At 36.1% G+C, this 27,523-nt stretch overlaps 2 protein-coding genes across 2 annotated transcripts in view; one reads left to right on the top strand and one right to left on the bottom strand.

The window, feature by feature from the left end:
• Positions 1–27,211, bottom strand: part of LOC119767698 — an 85,503-nt gene extending 58,292 nt beyond the window's left edge. Inside the window, exon 1 of the mRNA XM_038256928.1 lies at positions 27,153–27,211. The gene's annotated coding sequence lies outside the window, so the exon portion shown is untranslated. The remainder of the gene's footprint in view (positions 1–27,152) is intronic.
• On the top strand, positions 2,111–11,744 carry LOC6047470 (stearoyl-CoA desaturase 5). The gene is made up of 4 exons (XM_001864489.2): positions 2,111–2,802; positions 10,686–11,208; positions 11,266–11,489; positions 11,545–11,744. Exons 1-4 carry the CDS (start codon positions 2,436–2,438, stop codon positions 11,619–11,621), a joined length of 1,191 nt encoding a protein of 396 aa, XP_001864524.2. The 5' UTR covers positions 2,111–2,435; the 3' UTR covers positions 11,622–11,744.
• Positions 27,212–27,523: the final 312 nt, after the last annotated feature.

The following is a 27,523-nucleotide window of genomic DNA, read 5'->3' as shown; positions in this document are numbered from 1 at the left end:
TAACAGTTTGCTTCACTGCTTGTATAACTGACTTGTGTAACTATCGTGTTTTGTGCCACAAAAGTGTTAAAACACAGTCAACTTCACTCTTTTCCAACAAAACACAACATAGGAAAAATTCTCACCTATTTGGGGGGTTCCATCCAATTTGCTGATTTACACTGTTTAAACAATTTATTTTGGAACACCTTCGATAGAAACTTGCTTGCTCACTTCCGTTTGAGGTATTTATCACTTGATTTCAGTCGAAAACGCTTTTTATGAGCTGTAATTAAACGTCAAAATCCTGATATGCCATGATGCTGTTCCCTCATCTGCATTGTTTTCCTCGAAAACAGTTTGTTGAATAAGAATAATACTGCACTGTTTGTTTCACTGCTTATCTAACATAGTCATGTGACGGCATCTTCTGAAAAATGGGCGTGGCCAACCATTCTATAAATAACCTTAGGTTTTCTCGCTTTGTTACACAAATGTTATCGGAGAACAGGTTATATAACTGATATTCAACAAAAATATTCAACCTAACATTGCGTGTTGTCAGGTGGTGTAAATTTGTACGTGAGGTATTTAGAGTTTCAATAATGTTTATTTATCGAAGATTGCAATAATTTTGATTGTTGACGGATTATTTATAAAAATATCGCCGGTAAAAACTACAAAAAATATCAGCTTACGGAATTCATGATAGAGAAAACAACAAATTAAAATCACACCAATTTTCAATGTTACTCCGTGGTACGGTAATCGAAATGACAGTTGAAACGGTTTGTTATAACAAAGATACATAATGGAGTTATAAAAACTGACTTGAAACAAACTTATATAACTTTATTTCCAATGACAGCCTTTTATGGAGTTGAGTTGTATAGCTCACTGCAGTATAACAAAGCTGACAGCAGCCTTCTTATTCTCGTTTAGGCCAGCTTGTTTACTATGAAGCCTCGTGGAGAGATGTGGAAGCGCGCCTGGACCTGCCTGGAGATAACAACAAGTCGGGGAAGTCATCGGATCGAATCTTGGGAAAGGCGAAGTTCATAAAAAAAATGAAAATCTAAAAGTTCGCCATGAAGAGGGTTTCACATGAATCACAGTTAGAGAGCACGAAAACATTATTTTATTTTTTTTCATGCAATTTCATTTTTTTCTAAATAAATTGGCCAGAAACAAGCGCACCAAAATAGTCAGATATACTATTCATATTGGCTTCGTCGTTGATTGAAATTCTAATAAGAACTGTTTGTTTACATGTAAGTTGGGTAACGGTTAGACAACTGTTTTCAATCTATCTTTCCTTTTCAGTGTGCGCTTTGATTTGACAGCACAGCCGATAACCACGCCCCCTTTTTTTCGTTGAATCTCTTGTTAGCTAGCACAGTGTTGTCAGATACATTTGTACAACTTACTCTGATAACTTGCATCTTATTCTGGCATGTTATACAACAGAAAAAGTGCGCTTTTTCCAATGCACAGGAGTTGTAGAACAAGTTGTGGTAACGAGGCCGTTCGGTTATATAACCAGTTAGGAAATACGTTTATCTGACAAAGTGTGTTGCTTGGGTTCCCTATTCATGCTCATGTCCCCTAAAAGGCGAATCTTTGCAAATAAAAGAGTCCATGACAGATTGCTATTGAAATAAAACAAACAGCGTGAAATTACCCAATCCAGAACATGAAAATCATTCTTTCCCAATCACTCGAATAGGTCACCCTGACGCTCATTAATACTAACTGAGCCAATCCTATTAGTTTTTCGCCGATCAAGTGCGTTGTATGTCGTCGTCGTCACCATCGTCATCATCATCATCATCAGTGTCGACAATTTCGGCTACGATGGCGAGAAAGACTCATCTGCGCAAAGCACTTGGTTATGCCAGCCACCCAAATCTCTCTTGCGCGTTGCTGAACTTCTCGCCATGAGTTCGCGTTTTGACACAGATCTATGCCGAAAACTTCGTTTGAGGCTTTTTTGGCAACTTCGGTTAAACGATCAGAGTTTGTTTTTTGGGGGGTTTCGGCTTTAAACATCAGTGCCAGCATCATTCCGTAGTGACTTGTTTCTTATATATATAAGCGACGAACCTTCGGTCTCTGCTTGTTGCAGTTGAGCGCGTTTCGGGTACACAGATTTCGGCCCGAACCTGCGTCGTTCCGCCGAAAAACTCAGTGCGTTGTTCTCCAACCATTTTTCCCATAAGGTTCGTCTGATTAGGCAGACAGACGGAGTCGTCAAATTTTACGACGCCCTGAAACCGGAATCCCAGCGCCGACGTTTAAACCGTTGGCAACGTTTTGGCGAACAACAGTTTGCGCAGGGGATGAGCCGCGATCGGACGTAACTTTGGGAGTTCTTTTCGACCCGGAAAAGCTCAGTGAAAGTGTGTTTGTGTGATTAGAAGGACTAGGACGGGTTTGTGAAGACCAACCGCGCAAGGATGACGGTGGCAAGTGTTTCGAAGATGGCCCCGGGACGGGATATCTCCCCGGGAGCCTCGGTCCAGGGCAAGGACAAAAGCTCCACCAAGGAGATCATTACCGATACCAACAACAATGCCGTCTCGATGGGCGACGACAAGTCCATCAGCGACCGCGAGCTGGACGCGTACATGGAGCGGTACAACCGGTGGCAACAGTCCGCGGCCGGAAAGTGGGCCCAGGACAAGCTGGCCGATTGGACCGGGCTAAAGTTCGATAATGAAATCAAGTGGAAGAATGTGTTCCTTCTCGGAACGTTGCACCTGGTGACAGCGGCGTTGTTTTTCGTGTACGTCTGGGAAGCCACGCCGGTTACCTATCTTTGGTGTGAGTATTCAACATATTAAGAGAAAAGGCAAACCTCGTTCAAATCCGGTTAGACACGTGTGGAACCAGTTATTTTTGGGATTTTTGGCCCTTCAGTCACACTTTTATCTGAGCCTTCAGTTCCTTTTGGAAGTTGGCCAATTCACCTGACAGGTTTTAGTATTGAAATGTTTTAAAAAAATCAAAAATAAATCTCAAAATATCCAAACAATGTTTGATATAAATGATGAAAGTTTGATTATTTTTTGACAATTTTAATTTTAGTTCAACACAAAAAATTATAATTTTTTGCATTCATTGTTATTTGAATCCTCTGTTAAATGATGCTAGTTGATTAGTTAACCACAATATTTGATATCAGATGAATTTATTAGTATTTAACTAACAAAATCATCAATATCATCTCGCCAAATGATTGTCGAAATAATTCATATTTGATAATTTGCTAATAAGTTTAAGCTCCATAGAGCAATTCTCTACGAAATCGGTCTTTTTTCTTCAATTTTAATTTTTGTATTTTTTAATCCGGCTGAAACTTTTTTGGTGCCTTCGGTATGCCCAAAGAAGCCATTTTGCATCATTAGTTTGTCCATATAACTTTCCATACAAATTTGGCAGCTGTCCATACAAAAATGATGTATAAAAATTCAAAAATCTGTATCTTTTGAAGGATTTTTTTGATCGATTTGGTGTCTTCGGCAAAGTTGTACGTATGGATACGGACTACACTAGAAAAAAATGGTACAGGGTAAAAAAATTTGGTGATTTTTTATTTAACTTTTTATCACTAAAACTTGATTTGCAAAAAATCACTATTTTTATTTTTTTTTATTTTTTGATATGTTTTAGAGGACATAAAAAGCCAACTTTTCGAAAATTTCCAGGTTGTGCAAAAAATCATTGACCGAGTTATGATTTTTTTTAATTAATACTGATTTTTCCAAAAAATCGAAATTTGGGCGCAAAAATTTTTCAACTTCATTTTTCGATGTAGAATTGAATTTGCAATCAAAAAGTACTTAAGTGAAATTTTGATAAAAAGCACCGTTTTCAAGTTATAGCCATTTTTATGTAACTTTTTTCAAAATAGTCACAGTTTTTCATTTTTTCAAATTAGTGCACATGTTTGCCCACTTCTGAAAAAAATATTTTTGAAAAACTGAGAAAATTCTCTATATTTTGCTTCATCGGACTTTGTTGATACGACCTTTAGTTGCTGAGATATTGCAATGCAAAGGTTTAAAAACAGGAAAATTGATGTTTTCTAAGTCTCACACAAACAGCCCACCATTTTTCAATGTCGATATCTCAGCAACTAATAGTCCGATTTTCAAAGTTAAAATATGAAACATATGTGAAATTTTCCGATCTTTTCGAAAACAATATTTTCAGAAATTTTAAACCAAGACTAACATTTTAAAAGGGCGAAAGTACTTTTTGATTGCAAATTCAATTTAACATCGAAAAATGAAGTTGAAAAATTTTTGCGACCAAAATTTCGATTTAAAAAAAAATAGTATTGTTTAAAAAATTAATAACTCGGTCAATGATTTTTTGCACAACCTGCAAATTTGGCTTTTTATGTCCTCTAAAACATATCAAAAAATAAAAAAATCAAAAATAGTGTTTTTTTGCAAATCAAGTTTTAGTGATAAAAAGTTAAATAAAAAATCACCAAATTTTTTTACCGTGTACCATTTTTTTTCCAGTGTAGTCCGTATCCATACCTACAACTTTGCCCAAGACACCAAATCGATCAAAAAATTCCTTCAAAAGATACAGATTTTTGAATTTTCATACATCATTTTTGTATGGACAGCTGCCAAATTTGTATGGAAAATTATATGGACAAACTAATGATGCAAAATGGCTTCTTTGGGCATACCGAAGGCACCAAAAAAGTTTCAGCCGGATTACAAAATACGAAAAAAAATCGAATGACCGAAATCCTAGAGAACTGCTCCATAGCAAAACACCATTCATTGAAAAAAGGTCAAATGTGCATTAGACCTCTCTCATCAAAATCTAAAACGAAAATTTCAGTTTTTGCTTTTAGGTTGTTTTTTAAAACCCCTGACTCAAGGCAGTTTCAAAAACAACCAAAAAGCAAAAACTGAAAATTTGGTTTATTGGACCTTTAAAAAAACTCCAGAAATTATCGTGCTACTTTGTGACAAGTCATGATATAGGCATAGTAATTTTTCACGCAAAAAAAAACAATGTTCACGAGGACCACTAACCGATATCACAAAATTCCACGTAAATTTCACGGAGTGTGAAATATGCTGAAATAACTTATAAAATCTCAGGTTTAACAACCTGACAGATTTATAAAAAACTCAATTTCAATAAATGAGTTTTTCTAACAGAGTTCAATCCAAGATTTCAAAAAGTAAATATCATAATTATTTGCTTATATTGGCAATTTGCGGCGAGAAATATTAAGCTAACCTAGGACAGAAAGAGGAGAGACAGAATTGAAGATCGCGACAACAGTTTTTTCAAACCTTTTGTCACATGGTGGATAGATCCAGACAGGGCGCTGGCAGTTATAAGGGGAAAGGAGGTGAAGAAGCTAAGGGCCATTCATTCTAAGTGTAATATTTGGTTGAACTAGCTTTTTAGGGGTCTTCCATTAACCGACACAGAAGGTGTCGGAGAATGTCCAACATAGTTGACACACGATAATTTCTTTTCGTGTTTCGTCATCTATGGGACGACCCCCAAAAAGCTAGCTCAACCTCCTTTCCCCTTATAACTGCCAGCGCCCTGTCTGGATCTATCCACCATGTGACAAAAGGTTTGAAAAAACTGTTGTCGCGATCTTCAATTCTGTCTCTCCTCTTTCTGTCCTAGGTTAGCTTAATATTTCTCGCCGCAAATTGCCAATATAAGCAAATAATTATAATTGACTTCCGGTGATCAAAACAATATTGTAAAGCAAAAAATAAGTTGGTTAAAAGAAAAAACAATAAACTCATCTATCGGTATTTGTTCGAAAGTAGGAACTATCGGTACAGAGTGCTCTCAAGCAGCAACTTTTCGGTAGATAATATCTGAAAAAAGAAATCCATCGGTAGAATCGAAGTGCGCCACTAAGAGTATATAGCGAGTTTGGTTGAGCTAGCTTTTTGGGGGTCGTCCCATAGATGACGAAACACGAAAAGAAATTATCGTGTGTCAACTATGTGGGACATTCTCCGACACCTTCTGTGTCGGTTAATGGAAGACCCTAAAAAGCTAGTTCAACCAAATATTACACTTAGAATGAATGGCCCTTAGCTTCTTCACCTCCTTTCCCCTTATAACTGCCAGCGCCCTGTCTGGATCTATCCACCATGTGACAAAAGGTTTGAAAAAACTGTTGTCGCGATCTTCAATTCTGTCTCTCCTCTTTCTGTCCTAGGTTAGCTTAATATTTCTCGCCGCAAATTGCCAATATAAGCAAATAATTATAATTGACTTCCGGTGATCAAAACAATATTGAAAAGTAAATATCACGTTTTCAATTGAAAACTTATCAAACTCACACTGCAAACCTTTGTGGATAAAATATTTAGTATTTTTGTGCATTGATTTCCGAAAATCCATGAATTTCACGGGATTTCGAAGAAATTGTAGAATTTCACGCTGTCCACGAAATCGTGAAAATTCACTATCCCTAGTCATAAACTTTGTTGGAATATTGGGAAAAAATCTAATTTTCCTCACATTTATTTTGGTATGTTTTCTATAGCAATTTAATCTAGATATCTAAAGTTAAAAAAATTGTTTCTTTAAACATATGAAGTACAATAGCTTATAGGACCTTTTCAAAAAAACTAAAGATATTGTTTTTGAATGTGGGTTATATAAAATGGCTAGGCTTAGTGATTTTTCACGCTGGAAAATTGCTAATTTCACGGGGTCCTCAATTTCAAAACACAAAATTTCACGCAAATTTCGCGGAACTTGAAAAATGTTAAAAAGACTCTGAAAATTTTATGTATTAATCACTGAAACTACTTTTTATGCTTCATTATATACTATTCTTCAATAAACTAAAAGAATCTTCACTAAATTTGAATGCGACACAAAAACACTTCTAATTTTCAAAAAAAAAATCCTTCTGGTTTACGGACATATAAATTTTGAAACAAAATGTTGGGCACGCGTATTCTCATTTACTGAACTGCTCTTTTAATATTCGACTAATAAAGCTTCAATGTTTTCACTAATTTGTTTCTGTTATATCATTTTACATTTTATTGAATTTAATATCGAAGCAAGATTTTAACAATCTTCTCCGGTCAAAATAAGTAAAATAAATTGAATTTTCTGTGATATTTAGCCCATTTAACATATTGTTTAGGGGTTTTAGCTCACTTTTCAAAAACTTAATTTGACAAATGGCAAAAATACTATAATTTTTAACAAATTTTTATGAGAAATGAAAACAAAAAAAAATTTTTTTTTACTTTCGCGGGAATCATCCACCCAAATAAACAAATATTGATAAAATTAAACAGGCCCAGAAAGAAAATTTTATATATTTTTAAAATGTGATACTCTTCATTTTAAAATTAAACAGGCCCAGAAAGAAAATTTTATATATTTTTAAAATGTGATAATCTTCATTTTATTTTGAATCAAAATAAGTTTATTCAAGCTTTTTAATTGAAAACTAATAAAATTTAATGAAATAGTCTTTTTGGATGAAATATTTATTAAGTTGCAAGTGTTATTTAAAAAAAATAATTTAAGAAAATTGATAAATTTAACGAATTTCTCGCCGTCCAGTTAGTAATTAATCCAGGGTATTCACTCGCTTAATTCTACAGTAGTTCATAAGATTATTTTTATTCCTTTTTGAGTTTGATAAAAAGAAGAAAAATCGTTGTGAAAATTCACACACACATAAAATTTCAAGGGATTTCGCGGAAAAAGTCAAATTTCGTGGATTTCACGCTGTCCGCGAAATCGTGAAATTTCACTAACCCTAAAAATGGCTAAATATTAATGATGACTAACTCAATTTGCTCATAGTATTTTACTTTCAAACAGACACTTGTTTTATTTTTTTTATTTATTTACATTTGAAATCCATTTTGTTACCAAGGTTGCCAGAAAAACTGGCCCAGATTTGTAGACTGTCAACTTGAAAAAAAATCCTCATTTCTTCCATACTAAGTAAAATTAATCTCCATTGTTCATTTTGGCAGGCATTCATACATAACAAGTAAAAACACCACTTTTGAATATAATTTGGCTCGTTATATTGAGAAAAGTGGCTTGTCAGATTTTTCCGGATTGTTTTGCCAGAATTTTTAAAATATCAGTTTTTGTTTACATAACTTATTTTATTTTTTAGCTTTGTTGACCAAATTATTTGAAACAACATGTGCAGCATTTTTTTAGCGATAGTATAGAAACAGATTGCTTAAAAAAAATTCTCCATCATTCATAATTTTGAAATTAACTTTAAAATCAATTTTCTCCAAAAGTACCAAATGGTTGCTATCACAGGAAAAAACAAAAGCGACGATATTTAAAGGAAAAATTAAGTGGAGCACTGATGTATAATAACTCTTTGAGATGGGAAGCAAGATCTGATAAATTAATAAAACAATGTTAAACTTAAAAAAAATCTAAAGTGCGTCGTATGTGATGAGAGTGGATTTAAATTGACCCCCTTTAGCTTTTAGCGCCCCTTAAGATATTTTTGCAATACTGTCAAATGGAATACCTAGTATTTTTGAATAAGTACAGAAACAAAATAACGGGTTTATTTAATTGTGTTCATTGGAATTTTATTACAATATTATAATGAGTTTTACTCATTCTCTAGCTAAATGCCTTTATTGCATAAATAAAACAATTTTAATATTTTTCGTTGAACAGTACGCAAGATTTATCTGATTTGAGTGAAAGTTAATTGAAACTGCTTGAGAAGAAATATCCCATACTTATTGACGAGTGCATTCTGTTGGACGTAATTTAATTGAAGATAACTCTAAAATGAGCCATATTGGACGAGCGTGTACTAAAATAAACCAATAACGTGAGTACGCTAAATGCTTCTGATTCACCTTTCTAACTAGTTAAAGTAAATGATCGTAAGCAAAACATCAAGTCAGTCAAAAAAAAGCTGGGATGAGCTTGACAAGGAAACAATTAAAATAACACTGGTCACTGCAATTTGTATATCAAACGCGGAAAAAAATGACGCAAAAAGACGACGCGTGAGCAAACAAGTTTCTACGGCCCTGACCCAAGTTTGAAATTATTAATAACTGTAGCTAGTCATTCTAGGGGTGAAAAGAAATTTGACGATCGATTAGTTGAATTAGTAAAGCTTTTGGTTTTGGCACACACATTTTTGAGTGAATACAATAATTACAAAATTATTTTCGACTCTCTTGTATCATTTGACCTGGTTGGAATATTTACTACCGTCATCTGGGGCGAATCGGGACTACAGTCTGAATAGGGACAGCAGTGTTTAGAACATTTAATGGGTTTAAATTTGGAAATGGATGTACACATTTTGTTGGTCTTAGTCTGTTCTAACCGAAACCAACCAGAAAAATCAAAATATTGTGCTTCTACATGGTTAAAACTGCTGTCCCGATTCACCCCAGTTGACGATACTAATTGTATATTTATTGTCCAACCAGTAACCTTTTAAATCCATAAATAAACAAATAATTAAACATCAGTTACAGTGACAATTAAGTTTATGCTTTGAAATAATTTAAAAATTAAAATGCGTTATTTTCAAAATGAAAACTAATTGAGTTTTTCCTTCCTGCCATTTAACAAATCAAGGTTAAATAACAAATGTGTTTATCGTTCCGATCAGTTTCAACCAAGTTTCAGCAGGTGGTGAAATACGAACACGACAGCAAAAACATCATCAAATCTTAAACGAACCATTCCGCGCTGCAGAAAACCTAGGAATCAAGCCAAAGAAATCAACTTTGCCATACTGAACCAGGTTTTCATTACTGATTCTGTTTATCAAATATTCGCGAAGCATTTTACTGTTTCCTCGTGTCGTCTGCAAAACATCTGTGGAACCGGATTTCGGTTTTAGAACGAAAACACGTTTGGACTTGTTTGTGTTTGTACTCTTCAATAACCACTCAACCATTCAAACCAATCCAGGATATCCCGGAAAACGAAATCATCTGCATTTTTGCTCACTCTCGAAGTTTCGATAGAGTCAGTTCACCAAAACTTTAATAAATCTCGCTGGGATGATTGAAACAAGTTTTTCGAAAGCGAAAAATTTGGGCAAAAAAACAACATTTTGAGCAAGCGTAGCGACGAAGATGCTTGGGAAAACTGGTTTAAGCCGCTCCACAACCATGGCAACAATAACAAATTCAAAATCATTCAAATGGCACCTGGGATTGGGGACAGCTGAAGAACTGCTGTGTTGGCAAAAAATCTGCACACAGTTGCATAAGATGGTTGTCAAAAAGATGGTCAACCGAAGAGGAAAGTGACTTCACAGGTCACTGCAATGGCCACGAAAATTTGGGTCAAAATGACTAAATTCTGCTGATACAGTGAACCGTAAAATTGGGCGCATTTGCACAGAAAAGTATCAATGTCAAGGTTACGTTCTTGACAGCTAGTTTGTTTATAAACAAACATAAACTGGAGGTATGACCTTTCCTAATGTTTAATGAATCTCTTTTATAACTTTACGAGGCAAGCAAGCGTACTTGAGGAGCAAACCAAAGTGCTGCGCTTAAACTGGTTTTAAATTCACATGTTTTATGGGGAGCAAACATACTGGCTTTATGGCCAATGTCAATGGCACATTTAATGGCTAACACCGGCCAAGGAAACTGGCAGTACCGCTATAACTTGAAATTTATCATCCTCGCATCTAGGTTTTTTCGTCGGAGGCTGTGCCGGTTTCGGGGTGACCGCCGGTGCCCACCGGCTGTGGACTCACCGGGCTTACAAGGCAAATCTACCCCTGCGCGTTATCCTTATGTGCTGCTTCTGCATGTCCGGTCAGAACACCTTGTACGACTGGATCCGTGACCATCGCATCCACCACAAGTACTCCGAAACGGACGCCGACCCGCACAACTCGAACCGGGGCTTCTTCTTCGCCCACGTCGGTTGGCTGTTGCTGAGGAAGCATCCGGAGTGCATCAAGAAGGGTCGGTTGATCGACATGTCGGACATTATGGCCGACCCTGTCGTCCGATTCCAGGAGAAGTACTTCCCCCTGCTGAAGACGCTCTTCACCTACGTCATTCCCTCGGTTATCCCGTGGTACTTCTTCGGCCAGGACTTCATGCTGTCCTTCCTGTCCAACTGTCTGCTCCGAAACGTGCTGACCCTTAACTTCACCTGGTTGGTCAACAGTGCCGCCCACATGTACGGCAGCAAACCGTACGACAAGTGAGTACTACTTGCCCGGTTGAACGATCATTTTGCTAAGCCTTTTATTTCAAACAGTCGCATCCAACCCGTCGAGAACAAGTGGGTATCGATGGTAGCCATGGGTGAGGGCTGGCACAACTATCACCACGTGTTCCCGTGGGACTACAAAGCGGCTGAGCTGGGAGACTACAAGGTCAACGTTTCCACCTTCTGGATCGACCTGTTTGCCAAAATTGGCTGGGCGTGGGATCTCAAGGAACCCTCCAAAGAACTGGTGAAACGAACGATCGCTAAATACGGTAAGATCATCGACTGTATCCTGAAGTCATGTTTCTAACGGAAGTACTTTTACAGGTGATGGAACTCACATCAACGGCAAGATCGAACACCTTGCGGAGGTTCCCTATCCGGATACGCAAAAGACGCAGTAAGATCAGCTCAGCTGACTAGCCCTAAGCTCTATCTCCCCCGTTATATCCAAACTCTGTGAGTAGATGTAGTGATAAGAAATAAGGAATAAACAACCAAAATACCTTCCTATTGTGTTAAACATACCTGTGGCGTTGTGTTTTCCTCATCCGAAACGGTTCCATGCATCACGTCACAAAACCTTGCGCGCAACGCCATTGGACCGCATAACCTTCCGTCCCCCAAAATCTACCCAAAACAGACAACTCTAGCACGGGCTCATCACTAAACGCCAATCTTTTGCAAACCAACGAACCGCGCTCGATCTTCACCACTACCAAAAACCCGGCACGTAATCTCTCGTTCTCTCTCTCTCTTTCGCCAATGTTACGAAATACATCCCTAACAACAACAACAAAAGGTGATCAAGTCAAGACCGCAAGCAAAAGACGGTATGCAGCGCAGCTGGAACGGGGTTAGCTGGTCAAACTCTTCGCGGAGTTTTGAGTTACGCGTGCGCACACTACAACTCCGCGCCGGATCCCAGTTGGACGTGCACGAGAGCTCACCAAAACGTCGTGACGACCTTGACGAATAATTTTTGACAGAAGGACAATGCATTCACTCACGCCGACGCTGCTTTATTTACGTTAGCCGTTTTGGCGGTCATCCGTCAACGGGCGGGTTGAAAGTTGAACGGGGACAGAGATATCTGAGCAAGCCGATGATTTTTTGAGGAAAGGGTCCAATGCACTCTGATTAAACTTAAACTTCGACGAGTTGGCATTAGATTAACTTATATTTTGCGACCAGTTCTTGCAGATTTGAAACCTGAGGGCTTTTGTTAATTTGATTTGGTTAACCACGGTGGATTTTCTTGAAATAATTCGAATTGTCAAAAATCCACCAAAGCATCTACCGGTGGATACTTTTCTACCACAGATTTTTGTGCGATCAATGTGGTAGATGCTTTGGTGGATTTTTGACAGTTCGAATTATTTCAAGAAAATCCACCGCGGTTAACCAAATCAAATTAACAAAAGCCCTCTGGTAACACATTGGTAAAATCAATCAACTTTAGCTATCACAAGAGATTTGTTAAGAACACGTAAATTGATTAAATATGTGTCAACCAAACTAAACAAAGACTTTCAATCATAATGACAAAATAACCTAAGGGCATCATTAACGGCCATGACTAGCGCATGTTCGACAAAGTGACCTAACCTTTCCGGTGGTAAGAAAAGTCGATATCGGTTCACCGCAGGTCCGCCATCGTGATGGGACGTTGGCTGCGCTGCAAAAAGTCATAAAAGAGAAAAAGCACTATTGCTTAAGACCCGATTAACGCTGGTCCCATGGTCTGCGTTTGCACTAGGTGAGGTCAGCATCTGTGCCGTTGTTTATGGACGGTCCATAAAAGGTTCCGACTAGTGGAGAAGAACCTTTTGACGACCGCATACACGTCGTGACCCCTCACTGACCCTCAAGTCCGAAGTAACGCGGCGTTGAGGTTAGGCAAACGTCAAAAGCGTATTGTCGCTGTAATACCATCCTTAGAAGTCTTAAGATTTTGAACAAAAGGCTGATGCTTGATGAATGTTTTAACGATAAATCAAAAGTCAATATTAAACTTGAAAAAAAAAATAGTTTTATTTGTCAGAAGTTTGAGTTCTCTAGCACACATACGCTGATAGCCGAAAGAAGGAACACTTTAGACTAAAGGTCAACCTTTGTTTACATCCAGCTCTGGTTTGTAGTGACCGCATGCGCTAACCACGCGTGTAAACAAACGTATGAATGAAGTGGACGACGGCACGCCGTGAATAAACTGCCACCGCCACAAACTCGATAATAGTCCGGTTGTATACACGAGTATGGGGGCTGTAAACAGGTAATCGTGTGTGGTATAAAAAAAAGCAAAGAAAAAAACAATCAAAAATGATGAATTTAGTTTTATTTGCATACAAATATCACATTTCTCGCACCTCTCCGATGATCGTTGTTTTAACGACAAAAAAAACATAGGACATTTTCAAATGCTTCTCCAGAAATTTAAGAAAAGTGTTGCACAGAGAAAAGAGCTGCCGGTATGAATGACCCAGAGTGGATGGTTGGAGGTGGTGGTCGGCGATGTGGGAGCCACACAGCAATTGGTCAATTGACCAATTATCAGTTCGATTGGGGGCTAATTTTGCCATTTCACGCATTGTTTCAGCAGGTGAGTGAACGATCAAAAAAAAACTGTCGCAATTGCGATGAGATGGAATTTGAATAATGCAATGAAAAACAAAATCTGTTTTGCAATTACTTTTTTTTATTTTGTTGCTGGATGTAGAGCGCTTTGGGTTTCATAATTTTATTTTCAATTTTTGGCCAATTTTTTATTCGATGAAACAATGTCTGCACATCAACACATATTTGAAGATTCACAGCCACCCAAAATTAAAAAAAGAACGCAATGAAACTAAGTTACAAACAACTAACAGTTTTTTCATGCAACTTCCGCTGGTACATATATTTTAAACATTCAAAATCGGCCAAAAAAATAGGGGCCACAAATTTTTTTTTTCAAAGAACTTCAATTTTTTTTATCGAAATACAAGTGAAATGAGCTTTAATTAATTCAAAATGCATTTAGAATCGTTTTTAGCATGTTTGGGTGTAAAAGAAATCATTTCAATTTTTGTTAATTTTTTTTTTTTTTTTTGCTGAAATTTTTGTTTTCGTCAAATCTTACATATTTTGAAAACTAATGAATCAGTGTAAACTCCATTTTTAAACACTTGTTTCATTCAAACTCAATTTATCTTTTTTTTCGCCCCCTCTCGCCCCCGTCCAAAGCCGAGGGACAAATATTTGCATCACCTTTTTTGTAATTTACAATGTTGTATTATTCTATGGTTTTTGATCAAGTGTAATTCGATAAAATCATCAAAAGTACATTGATAAATTATTTAAAATCATGGAAAGAAATAATGATGAAGAGGATATAAGAAATGCGATGTTCAAAAAAATTTGAATGTGCCGAAATGCTTGCAAAAAGTTTATATCACATCCCGACATTTTTGAAGTTGATGTCAGTAGGGGAAAGTGGGGCAAGTGTAACATGCTAAGGAATTGCTCGTTATAACCCATTAAAAACGTTAAAAAATCTGTCGGATTTTTTTATAATCATCTTATTCCAGGTCTTGACTAAGACTTTGATAGAACAAGTTTTTAAAAATCCTGTTTTTCAATGTAAAAAAATGATTTTAAAATTTTTGATTTTACTTACTTTCTACTCTACTAGTGGGGCAATAGGAACAATGCATGGAACAACATGTTAATTTTCTAACAATTGACCTGTTATCAATTAGATATATCAGATTAGAATGTAATTGAAACGTTTCTTTTATTTTCACAATTTTTTGTATGGACAATTTTTTTTTAATTGTTCATAAGTTTTTAAGTACTTTTATGTATTTATTTCCCAATAAAATTTGTTGTTGAGCAATTCCAGCCCAAAACAGTAATTTTTTAGGTACTTTTTTCTCGACCCTCTCCGATTTCAATGAAACTATGTAGACATGTTATCCTAGGCATATATAAGCCATTTTTGTGTATATGGAGCCAGTTACACTCGATAATGACATTTGAGAAGGGCGTAAGTGTTTTAAATATCCTTGTATTTCGTAATTTATATATTGCTATATCTCGAAGCCGTTGCATCGTATCAAAAAGTGGTCAAAGACAAACTAGTAAGAAATTTAACGGGCTTTCCGAAAAAAATACACTGAAAGAAAAAAACACTCCACTTTTATGAGATTTTTTGATTTTTAAGTTTAAAAGTCAAATTTGAAGGTGAGCCCACAATTTCTTTTATGTTCAAAATTTTTCTGAAAATAGCCTAAGATGTTACAAAAAGACTCACGAAAAATGCAGGATGGAACAACTCACCTAAAAAAATACAAAAAACATTTACTGAAACTGTTTTTTTAAAAAGTGCTTTAAACCTCAAAATTTTCAAAATCCGAGTACGGGAATCGATTCGCCAGACAATTTTACTTAAAAGTTTCCGTATTGACCATTGTCCTTAGTCCAATCCTTGTGAAGTTACAGCGGTTTTAAAAATAAAAATGTTGAAAAAATAGGGTTTTTGATGGTTTTTGGCAATTTCTATATGACAGACTTGATTTTTCAGTCTCGAAAATATTTTTACCGGAGAGCTCGTCCAATTTCCCATAAGTTTGTCTTTGACCACATTTCAATTGGATGCATGGGCTTACAGATATAAGCTAATTTACTATCCAGGTTACTATACTACACTGAAAAAATATTATGTTTTCAGTTATGAGCAATGTTATTAGCTTATATCTGTAAACCCATACATCCAATTGAAATGTGGTCAAAGACAAACTTATGGGAAATTGGACGAGCTTTCCGGTAAAAATATTTTCCAGACTGAAAAATCAAGTCTGTCATATAGAAATTGCCAAAAACAATCAACAATCCTATTTTTTCAAAATTTTAATTTTTAAAATCGCAGCAACTTCACAAGGATTGGACTAAGGACAATGGTCAATATGAAAACTTTTATGTAAAATTGTCTGGAGAATCGATTCCTGTACTCGGATTTTGAAAATTTTGACGTTAAGAGCACTTTTCAAAAAAACAGTTTCAGTAAATGATTTTTGTATTTTTTAGGGGAGTTGCTCCATCCTGCATTTTTCGTGAGTCTTTTTGTTACATCTTAGGCTATTTTCAGAAAAATTTTGAACAAAAAAAAATCGTTGGGCTCACCTTCAAATTTGACTTTTAAACTTAAAAATCAAAAAATCTCATAAACGTGGAGTGTTTTTTTTTCTTTCAGTGTATTTTTTTCGGAAAGCCCGTTAAATTTCTTACAAGTTTGTCTCTGACCACTTTTTGATACGATGCAACGGCTTCGAGATATAGCAATATTTAAATTGCGAAGTACAAAGATATTTAAAACACTTATGCCCTTCTCAAATGTCATTATCGAGTGTAACTGGCTCCATATACACAAAAATGGCTTATATATGCCTAGGATAACATGTCTACAAAGTTTCATTGAAATCGGAGAGGGTCGGCTACAACCGATTCCCTATTTGACATGGAATTGCTCTGTTGCAGGAATTCGTATTTTTTTTTTCATACTAAAAATCTATATGGTACACTTGCCCCATCTGGACAATATTTTTTGAAAGCTCTCTATAAAAACAACCAAAAGTTAAATCATACTTTATAATAGGTGCAAGTTATTGGTAGGGACACTACTGATCTGGGAAAAATATCATTTTGATAAAATGAGGCTTTAAACGAACCCTAAGCCATATTTTGTACTTTCCAAATATTATAAGAATACAAAGGTTTTGAAAAAAACTTCATTCAATCTTGTGTCCCGTGACGTTTACGTCGTTTTGGCTAATTGCATTGCTAGCAACAATTCCTCATACTGGAAAAAAAATCAAAATTGTAAAAATTACGACCGTACGAGCGGTTGTTCCTCTTGCCCCATATGGTCGTCTTGTCCCACCTTCCCCTAAATCAGGGATGCCAAACCTTTTAGCCCTGCGGGCCAGATCTGATTTTTTAAAGCACTGGCGGGCCGGAACTAATATTGGTGAAAGTAAAAAACACTAAACATTTTTTTTTCATAAATTTTTGTTAATAGATTAATTCAAGTAAACAAATACATTAAAAAGTGTTGCAAATAAGATTCAAATAACTTGATTTTAAGAAAGAAATACAAAGATTACTTTCAATGATGTGTTTATTTGATTTACTTTTATTTTGTTTTGTACAAAATTGTATTGTAATTGTTTTTGTCGATTGAAATTGAATTCCCTGACATCATTAACTAAAAAAAAATATCAAGATTTCGTCGTTGCAAGTTTTTATTCAAGTTTGAAAATTCAACGAGACAAGATAAAATTTATTAAAACGAAATTTGTATTCAAATCTTCTCTACGAAAAAATAATTTTTGCGTTGTTGTGCACCTTTATTCAAATATTTTACAAAACATTTCAAAATTAATTTAAAGACATGAAATTTAAAAAAAAAAGTGTATACAAATAGATATCTGATTCGTCATTCTTCAAATTTCTTAGAATTAATGAAGATTATGATAAAAATGCTATCTGATTTCTGAACTTCTTCAATTTTTTTTTAAATTTTTTAAATATTTATTTGCAGCCATCTTTATTTTCAATATGATTAATTTGCCTTTTTTAAGCTTTTTCCCAGCAAAACTTTATCATTGAAAAGTTGCTCTGAAAAATAAAAATAATCAATCAAAACCCTCAAAAAATAAACAATTAAATTAGACATAAAAACAGCCAAAACTTTAAGAAATTAGAATTCAGTGTCTTTTGCAATCTCTTTGCAAATTTTCAAGTTTAACAATTAATTCTGATAACATCAAATTGAAATGATAACAATTAAACTCAAACATAAAGAAGGTTTAGATGTGAAATAAAATCATTTCAAAAAATACAAAGACACAATCCTAACAAACGTTGAATTAGCATATTGTAAGTCAAAAGCAAAATAAACAAATAAATGTTTTGTTATAATATTTGAAAAATTGATCTCAAGATATATTTTTTTTTTTATTTAGACACTGAATTTGTTTATTGAATATTTTATGATGGGCCGGTCATAGAACTATTTTGAAAAGCCGTCGCGGGCCGGATAAAATGGCTTCACGGGCCAGATCCGGCCCGCGGGCCGGACGTTGGGCAGGCCTGCCCTAAACGCTTCAATTTTGTTAAGGTATCATAGATGTGTGCTCTCTGAACACGCTCAAATCAATAGAATAGCATTTAAGTATATTCCTTGCCATCAAATAACATTTTTTTTTGCATTAATGGTATGGGATCAGCATTTATATATAATTTATTTTTTATTTAGCATGATTTAATTTATAAAACGAAAAGGCATATTTTTTATACTATTTTTTCAATCTTCATTCAATCCAAACCCATTTTCTGTTGTTCATTTGGAAGTTATGTTCTATGCCTCTATTTAATCAGTTACAGTCGTTTAGGCTCCAAGGATACTTCTTCGTCAACTTGAAAAGCAAACATAAATTCAAACAAGTACTCGTAGTGGTTACCCTTCAACATTGCCTCTCATTGCTTAGACGGACGATGCGCACTTAAAGCTGTCCAATGTACAATTTGGGCAATGAATTAAATGTTCATGTACAGGAATTCAACACCTTAATGTAAACTAAATTAAAACAAAAACTTTGAGAAAACAATAAAAGAAGTTGTTCTTTAAAAATTGAACACTCAACATATTAAACTCAACGCTATGACAATCGTTGAGTTAGGTCGATAGCTCAGTCCAGGTGTAGGAGTCGTCTCCCTGGTTCCTGCCTCGGTGGAGTAACTGGTAGGCAGTTGGACTCACAATCAAAAGGTCGTCAGTTCGAATCCCGGGGTGGATGGAAGCATAGGTGTAAAAAGAGGTTTGCAATTGCCTCAACAATCAAGCCTTCGGACACCTGGTTTCGAGTAGGAATCTCTCGCAATCGAGAACGCCAAGGCAATGCTGTAGAGCGAATAATTTGATTTGTTTTGTTGCTGTGAAAATTTTTGAAACCACCTCTTCCTCTCCCTCTAGTGCAAACAAACTAAAATCTCTTATTATGGATCCTCACAAATGTTAAGGCGAGCCCTAAAAAAAGCTACATCATTTGAGGATTACCCATTTTGGTTTAATAATCACTAAATTTTGAAAAAGTCTGAATAGATACCCTTTTAAGATTTTACAACAAATAAATTTTCAATCAAAATTTTAATTTCGTAGAGTTTAACAAACAAAAACACATAAAACTAGCAACACTTTCGCGGATATAACGCCTACAGTTAGATAGTCTGTAGAAACAAAAGCTTGAAAAGATATAAGCAAAACTTTATTCCATTCTCTTTTTCGTTATATCCCATCAGAGATTCTGAAAGAGAAAAGCTTAGTTGCATGAAGTTGAATTTCAAACTTCATTAAAAATGTGTTATGGCAAAAAAAGTATAAAATATGACCCACATTACAAATTTTGTAGATGTAACGAAATAATGATGCAACACCACACATATCTGTTAACATCCCCTCTACGCTACCAGTCGGCGGCCACGTGTCCGGCCCCCATGCTGTCATCTTTGCCCCTCATGATTCACCGTGTAATCGCTACACGTCAAGCCACCGACTCATCCAACGCCAGGTTCATAGGTTTCCTTCCCTTATTAAATAAAGAGCAAAGTAAGCCACGTTATCATCGTTTTTCTTCCTCCCCACGGCGCGTTCCGAAAGTGAAATGCATCCGCCACATGTCATCATTTGAAAAACCGCGCCACCAGCCAATGTCAAGGTCATGCACGGCCTGCTCACATTCTCGTGAAAGCAATTTCCGCGTTCACGCAATCTGAAACAGCGATTGAGTGAGCGATGAGTGAGGCGATTTTTTCCGTGAGAAAGTTTGAAGCTTTCTCTCGCCAAAGTTTGAATGTTTCATTCATCGAGGAAATTCTCTCCGAAAGAGAGCCGGAAAAGCGACTGGGGAAAAACTACAGTTAGACGAAAAAGTGGCGTGATACGATTTCGAACAGCTTCGGTGAGCACGTGTTGCATGTCGCGCTCTCTCACAACGGAAAACATTCTCTTATCTCTCTCCCGACAAAACGAAAAATCGCGCGTCTTTTCTCTATAGTCAGAAAGCAAACAACAGCCGATCGGGCCGCGACCGCTGGTTATCTCACTCGAACAACCACACAATCATAGGAGCCGGCGTTTTTGCTTTTCTGCTCGCACCCGTTGTTTATGCGATCTAGCAGCAGCACCAGCGTGGTGCGTTTATTTTTTGCATGGCCTGTTTGCGTGTCGTTGTGATGAATTTCTACGCGGATTTTATCGTAGTGTAAAAGGGTTCGCGACGCTTTATTTGTATTCATTCATGGTTCAACCGTCCACATGACTCGTAGGAAGTGAGAAGATCGATGATCACATTCGCATTTAACTTTTTGTATGATTTATAGTCCCAAATCATCGAACCCTTTAAAATGTCAACTTTAATTCTAATAATCAATTGATAAAAATAAAATATTTTCAATTGATTCATTATACAGTCCAGAGTCGAATATCCGATGGTTTGTTTCGGATAATCGAATCATGAACAAATCTGAAGATTTTTTAAAGGACCTTTAAAAAACACTCAAGAAATTTATATTTCATATTTTTCATATTCTTACTTTTCTACGCTTTGCGACCCTATATTACACGGAAAAAAATGAATTCTCAAAATCGTGAATTAAATTCACGAATGCAAGAACCACGAAGGAATATATTCACGTTTAAAGTGCAAATGCACCATACTCATGAATAAATTACTTCGTGGTTCTCACATTCGTGAACTTAATTCACGATTACGAGAATTGATTTTTTTTCTGTGTAGTTAAGTTCGAATAGTTGATTCCCTATCAAATTGCAAATGCATTTTTTTCAATTTTGCATCACCGCCATTTTGACCGCCATCTTTAATATACAAACTCTGAATCTCTTTAGAGTAATTTAGGAGCCATAATTAAGTTCAACAATAAGACAACGTAAATTTGTTTTATTGTGGTTCGATTACCTGAAAATTGATCATCCGAAGTGACATTTTTCAAGGTCTTCAGATAATCAAGTAAGTAATCGAACCTAGGTTTTGCACTCGCTCCTACTAGATCCAATTTTCTGAAATTCACTAATTAAACAACTTTTGATAGAAACTTGCTTGCTTACTTCCTACTGAGCTATTTTTCACTCAATTCTAATCTAATCTAATCTAATCGAACACAAGCGCAGCCAGTCCGAAGAAAGCATCCGGGAAGAACTTATGGTTAGATTACGCCTCAAGTTCTTTCTTGTCATTATTAATGATTGCAGTACTTTCGAGAACCCCCGAAATGTATTACACTCACTAAAGCGGCCCGGCCTACTGCGTTGCATTAACCGCAAGAGACAGATTCTATGAACGGAACCCACATTTCATGGAATCATCAGGGGAAGAAGAAGAAGTGAGGACATACCGTACCAACCACTTCGAGTTATTTATAGAATATGGTGTGTAGTGTGTGTAGGGGAATCGTTGGGAAAGGGATTGTTGTATTATATAGTAAATGACCTTGTGACATTATTTCACCACTACAGAGTGGCTAGAGCATCTGACTACCAACCCAAAAGGAGTGAGTTCGAATCCCACCTGATTCCATGCGTTTTTTGTTCATATTCAAAGTTCAATTATAATCGAATAATTTCAAGGAGACTGGTCGGGAATCGAACCCGGAACCTTCCGCTTATGCGGCGGAAGTCGTAACCATTAAGCCACGGGCCGGTCTGAGCTATTTTTCACTCAATTTCAGTAAAAAACGATTTTTCTGAGCTGTAACTATGCCAACATTAGAGGCACGTTATTGCTAGGTTATTTTTATTTGAAAAAATGAAACTATTTTAAATTCTAAGAGCTCTTATTTTCTTTTTGCTGTTCTAAGAGGCAGTGTCTCCTCAACCATACAGAGAAAACTATGTAAATTTAACACAGACAACAGACGCAGCAGCTAGAACAAAATAATTTGAAAATCTTGTGTAAACCATGGCGGGTGATACACTAACGCCATCTCGTAGTCTATTGCCACTTGCAAGAATAAGACAGGATGTAGACTGCAGTGTACCACAGTTTTCGCAGGAGCCGTATTCTGATTCTCACCAACTTGATTTTGATGATGCTAAGTTTTTTTTTAATAAATTTATTTTAATGAAATTTCAAAACTATTTTTGATCTACACATCAATTTTCTCGACGAAAAGAGGCATGCAACTTTTGATGAGAATGAGAACCACGTGCTTTTCAATGTTGTTGTTTACACAGGAGAGTTGTCAAATCTCCTCTACGACGACAGCACCACAAATGGCTTGCCATTCTCAATAAACCCGTTGTATGTTTTTACACAAGGTGGTGATAGCATAGCATTACAGGTCTGCACCACGCTGTAGGGGGTGCCACAATGGTCAATTCAATATTCTTAGACAATTTGATTGCTGCCCGCTACAACCAATAATATCTAAGAACGTAAATTTCCACACTGTGCTCCAAGGCTACGCCCATACAGTCCCGTGGGGATTTGGGAGAGGATGTTTTTGTTGTTCACTAGTGGCAAAAGTGCAGGGAACCCATGCGACTTTTAAAAGTGAACGGAATATTTTTGGGAGGTTCGGAATGGGTGTTAGAGGAATTTCATCGGGCCGATGAAAATGGTTGAATGCGTAATATATTACATGATTTGGATGTTTGTAAGTGTAAATGTTAGTCTGTAGTGTATTATCTAATAAGCATATTGTTTTGTAACAATGATTAATAATAAATAAAATAAATATTGTATATAAAATAAATATAATAAATATGATAAATATAATAAATATAATCAAGATGATTCCAGGAAGCTGTGAAAAATAGCAGCAATTTAAAATATAAATGCTCCAGATGGTTCCCATGCTGTTTTAGAAAGTTTCGTTAATTTAAGCAATTTGATCATATGGTTTGAGGAGATGGTATGTTACAGGAAAGGAATAGGATAAGGAATAATATGACCATTTAAATATATATAGTGAGTAGACAAATTTACATGTAGACATTTAATTTAAAATAATTCCAGGAAGCTGTAAAAAATAAAAATAATTGTAAAACTAATACTCCACATGGAACCACAAATAAAACAATAGAGACACAAGAATCTAAACATGCGGCCTGTTTTTACACAAGGTGGTGATCGATCCAAAACGTCTGTTGTCTGTGTCGAAATTGTAATCATTGAAATGTTTCCAAAATCTTTTACATTTTTTCTGATTTTGAACAAGAATGTTGTCAAATTTGAGAACATTTACAGCGAAATCTAATTCTTTTTTTGAAGAATCATCGCAAAACATATTTTCAAGTAAGCCAACTAGGCTTAGCAAAGTAATACGTGAAAAACAGAGACTGGTTTTATCAAAATCATCCTTGAGTAACGATTAAGTCACTGACAACAATATTGACGTCAATCTTGCCAAGATAAGGCTTTTGGGTAAGCCCAAATAAATCCTATACTTTAAAACAACTGACGTCTAGGTTTTATCAATGAATTCCACTTATCTCATCCTAAATATCGGATATATTTATAAGTCAATTGTTTTGTTTACCAGAAAACCTCCGCCAGCAACACGAGGCACTTAATCATACCCTTGAATGACTCGCACAATTTCAACCGAAAAATAAAACACAAGCTGAGGCCGATAAGGCAGCCGCTCAAATCTGGTTCGGTTGCCACATTATCTTGGCCAAGCCTTCGAATTCGTACAGATTAGCGAAAGAACTTTCACCTGCTGATCACGCTGCTGGCCGGCGCGTGTTATTCTCCCTGGGGCATGCGTTCCAGACGGTCGGAGTCCGTGTCCTGTGGCTAATCTGTATGATTTTTTTTCAGGTTCTGATAGTGGTCAAAGATCTTTTGTGCAATCTTAGAAGTGCAATGTCCAGTACTGATATAAAAATAAGATTCATATCGAAGCGCATTGATGCTGAGTATGATGATGGGATCTTGTTTAATTACTCATAGCTGCATGAGAATTTCGCAATCATAGCATTATAAATTGACTGATAAGCACATTTGCGTTCGATTTCTTTTTTTAAGGGATTTATTTATAATGAAAAATCGTCCAATAGGGTGGTAAAGCCCTACGTAAATTTTTTTGTACAACGGTGAAACACGATTAAAACTATTTCTGATCAAATACAAATTTACAAGCCAACATTTTTTTCAATGGAGATCAACTATGGTCCCCTTGGAACGAGCTGTCAAGTAGAACCTTTTCTGTCAAGAAGGACCGCGAAGTTTTTTTAATAATTAAAAAATTGCAATTATTGCAAATGGTCATTTGATCAATGTTAACAATATTATCACAAATTTAAGCTAAATTTGAGGACCCAATCAAAGGGAAACACGATCAAATCCTAAATCTGCCAATAATACATGTTTTCTCCAAGGACTCTGTTTTGTTTATACGCTCATTCAAAATCATTATTCCGTCTTAACCGAACTTACTTAGGGTTGAGTAATTCATGCATTATTTTTTGATGCATTTAGCTAAGAGGTGTATGCATAATAGGGTGCTCAGAAACATTCTTTTAAATAATAAAATTATAATTACTGAAACCGCCATAGGGGATGCTTTTGAAGGGTGAATCGTTGATTCCGGAGACCCCGGAAGTCGATCCAATGCGCACCGTGGGGACTGAATGGACAACCCTAATTCCTTCTGGAATGTATTAATTGGTCCATCCTCTAAACACTTGTCTTTATTCCGAGTGAATTCATGTTGTCCCCTGACCTGTAGGATCGACGGAACTTAAATAAAAAAAAAATCTCAAAGTAATTTCTATGAAGTTTTAACTCGCTTAGAACAGGCCAATTATCAACCAAATTCGCTGATAATTGGCATAAGAGTTCCTAAGGGTATCCCCTACAAGGGGAATCTCGGTTTGCCGTAATCTGAGAACTTTTTTGTTTGCTTGAAACACCCTAATTTCACTTGAACATGCGTTTTTTCCAATGCAAATAGAGTTATCTACGTGCGCATGTATTGCGTGAACGTACACGAAAAACATTGAGGTTAAATTTTGTACCCGCCAGCAAAACAAATGGAGTGCTAGTGTGCGTGAGCTCGGGCTTAGATAACTCTATAGAGTTATCTAAGTCCGCTCTCACGCACACTAGCACCCCATTTGTTTTGCTGGACGGTACAAAATTTAACCTCAATCTTTTTCGTGTACGTACACGCAATACATACGCACGTAGATAACTCTATTGAGTCAAACTTACATATACTTGATTAGAATCATCCAAATCTAACATATCCAGAGTTTTTTTTAATAGGTCCTATAAACATATGGAACACGATATGTTTAAAAAAAAACTCTAAATATTGGCCTCTTCAGTGGCAGCGCATCTGGAGACAGCTCATGATCCGCAGGTTGTCGGGGAGCTGGGGGTAAGACGGCCAGGCGGGGTAAGACGGCCACCCCACTGTTTTACTAAGTATACTAATGAATATTACTAAAATGTTTAGCAATACTGTTCCTCATGCTAAATAATGCATATGGAGTCACCTTTGCCAAAAATATTGTTTGAAATAGTATAAAAATAGATCAAAATAAACAAATAATTTTTGAACTTGAAACTGGATGTAATTTTCATGAATTACAACTTAGGCATTTTTGTTAGATAACAATATGTTTTCCTGTCTTCAAATATTTTTTCATGTTAAATTGAAGTTTTCCCTAGATTAGGTCCCTCGAAAAAGTTTAGAAAATGCGATGAGCTATTTACAAAAATTGTTTAAAAAAATAATTTATTTGGGGGCAAGACGGCCACCTCCTCCGGGGGTAAGACGGCCACCCGTAATTTGTAGATTTTAATTGATATAGGTTATATTTTTGACGGTTTTGACTATTATGACATATTTGTAGATAAGGAAACGCATTTTCAATAAAACTATCCATTTTTAATCAAAATGCTGTTAACTACCGTTTCGACAACATTCTTTACTGTGATATAGCAAAACTCATTGAATAGTATGAAATCCTATCAAACTTTTCATAAAAATCGCTAATTTAATATTGTTTACATAATTTTGATTTACTTATTCTAATCAAAATACACAAACTAATTATTTTGCATCAAATTGTGTTTGTTTTGTAGTAAAATTCACAGTTTTTCATAAAATGTGGTCGCAATAATATGAAATTCACTGAGCCAAAATATGAAAATTTTTAAACAGCATTTTTCTTCACATTTGAAACCTGATTTTTTCAACCAAAATAGTTATGATGTTCAGAGAAGTCTGTTCAACCAACCTTGTAGGAATTTGGGTGGATTTAGCAAAGTTATTAAGTTAATTTATAGCACTGGCCGTCTTACCCCACATGGGTGGCCGTCTTACCCGCGTATTTCATATATATACGATTTCAATTATATTTTTAAAATTCCTGAAAAGTATTGAAAATTGGTTTTTAGACTAACTAATTTATGTCATTTCTATAATGGACTAGTAGTAGAACAATATGTACGTAATTTGAGATCAAAATAATCTGTTGTGTAAATTTTATTAGACTTCTCCCTTAGGGTGGCCGTCTTACCCCCATCTCCCCTCCGAACAGTAAAAGTAAAGTAGAGTAAAGTATCAAATCAAATCAAAATATATCATAAAGTATATGGCCTCTAAAACTCAACCCTGAGTAGGTTCAGTTTTGACGAATTCGGATTGATATTTCCTAGAGAACATAGAGCTTATTACTTAAGTTAATTAACTCTACATAAGGTATGCTGGAATGTATGATATTATTCTCGTAAAAAAATGAACAAGATAATTGATCACAATACTTCCCCGCGAGGCAATCCCAGTGAAAGCTCCCCACACCTTTTGATGGTATATTTGGCGAAAGGTAATCGTTCGTAACGATCCAGCTAAGAGAAACTCACCGTCGGCCAACTTCCTGGCCGCACGTCAGTCGACTGCAAAGTTCCAGTTGGCATTTGGCCGGATCGACGTCACCACGCACGCTGCGGACGATCCCAGCATTGCTTCCCGGTGATTCCGCAGCTAGTAATTACCCTCAGGGCAAAACTTCCATCGCAGCAGTCCCCGTGGCTTCTTGGACACGTCACCGAACCTGCTACGATCGAGAGGTCACATCACCGCCCGGTCCAGAGGTTACTGCGTGATCCCGTCTGTAGAGAGGAGCCTGCATCTACGTCGCGATCGATCGTTATCTACCGCCAACGTGCACGTGAAACGTCATCCTGTAGGACGACCTGGCCAGGACCCTTATCAGCATCGGCTTGCTCGGAAC

Source organism: Culex quinquefasciatus, chromosome 1 (genome assembly GCF_015732765.1).
Source record: "Culex quinquefasciatus strain JHB chromosome 1, VPISU_Cqui_1.0_pri_paternal, whole genome shotgun sequence".
Taxonomy (NCBI): domain Eukaryota; kingdom Metazoa; phylum Arthropoda; class Insecta; order Diptera; family Culicidae; genus Culex; species Culex quinquefasciatus.
Note: the sequence above shows the minus strand (reverse complement) of the source record. Positions and strands in the feature narration are given on the sequence as shown.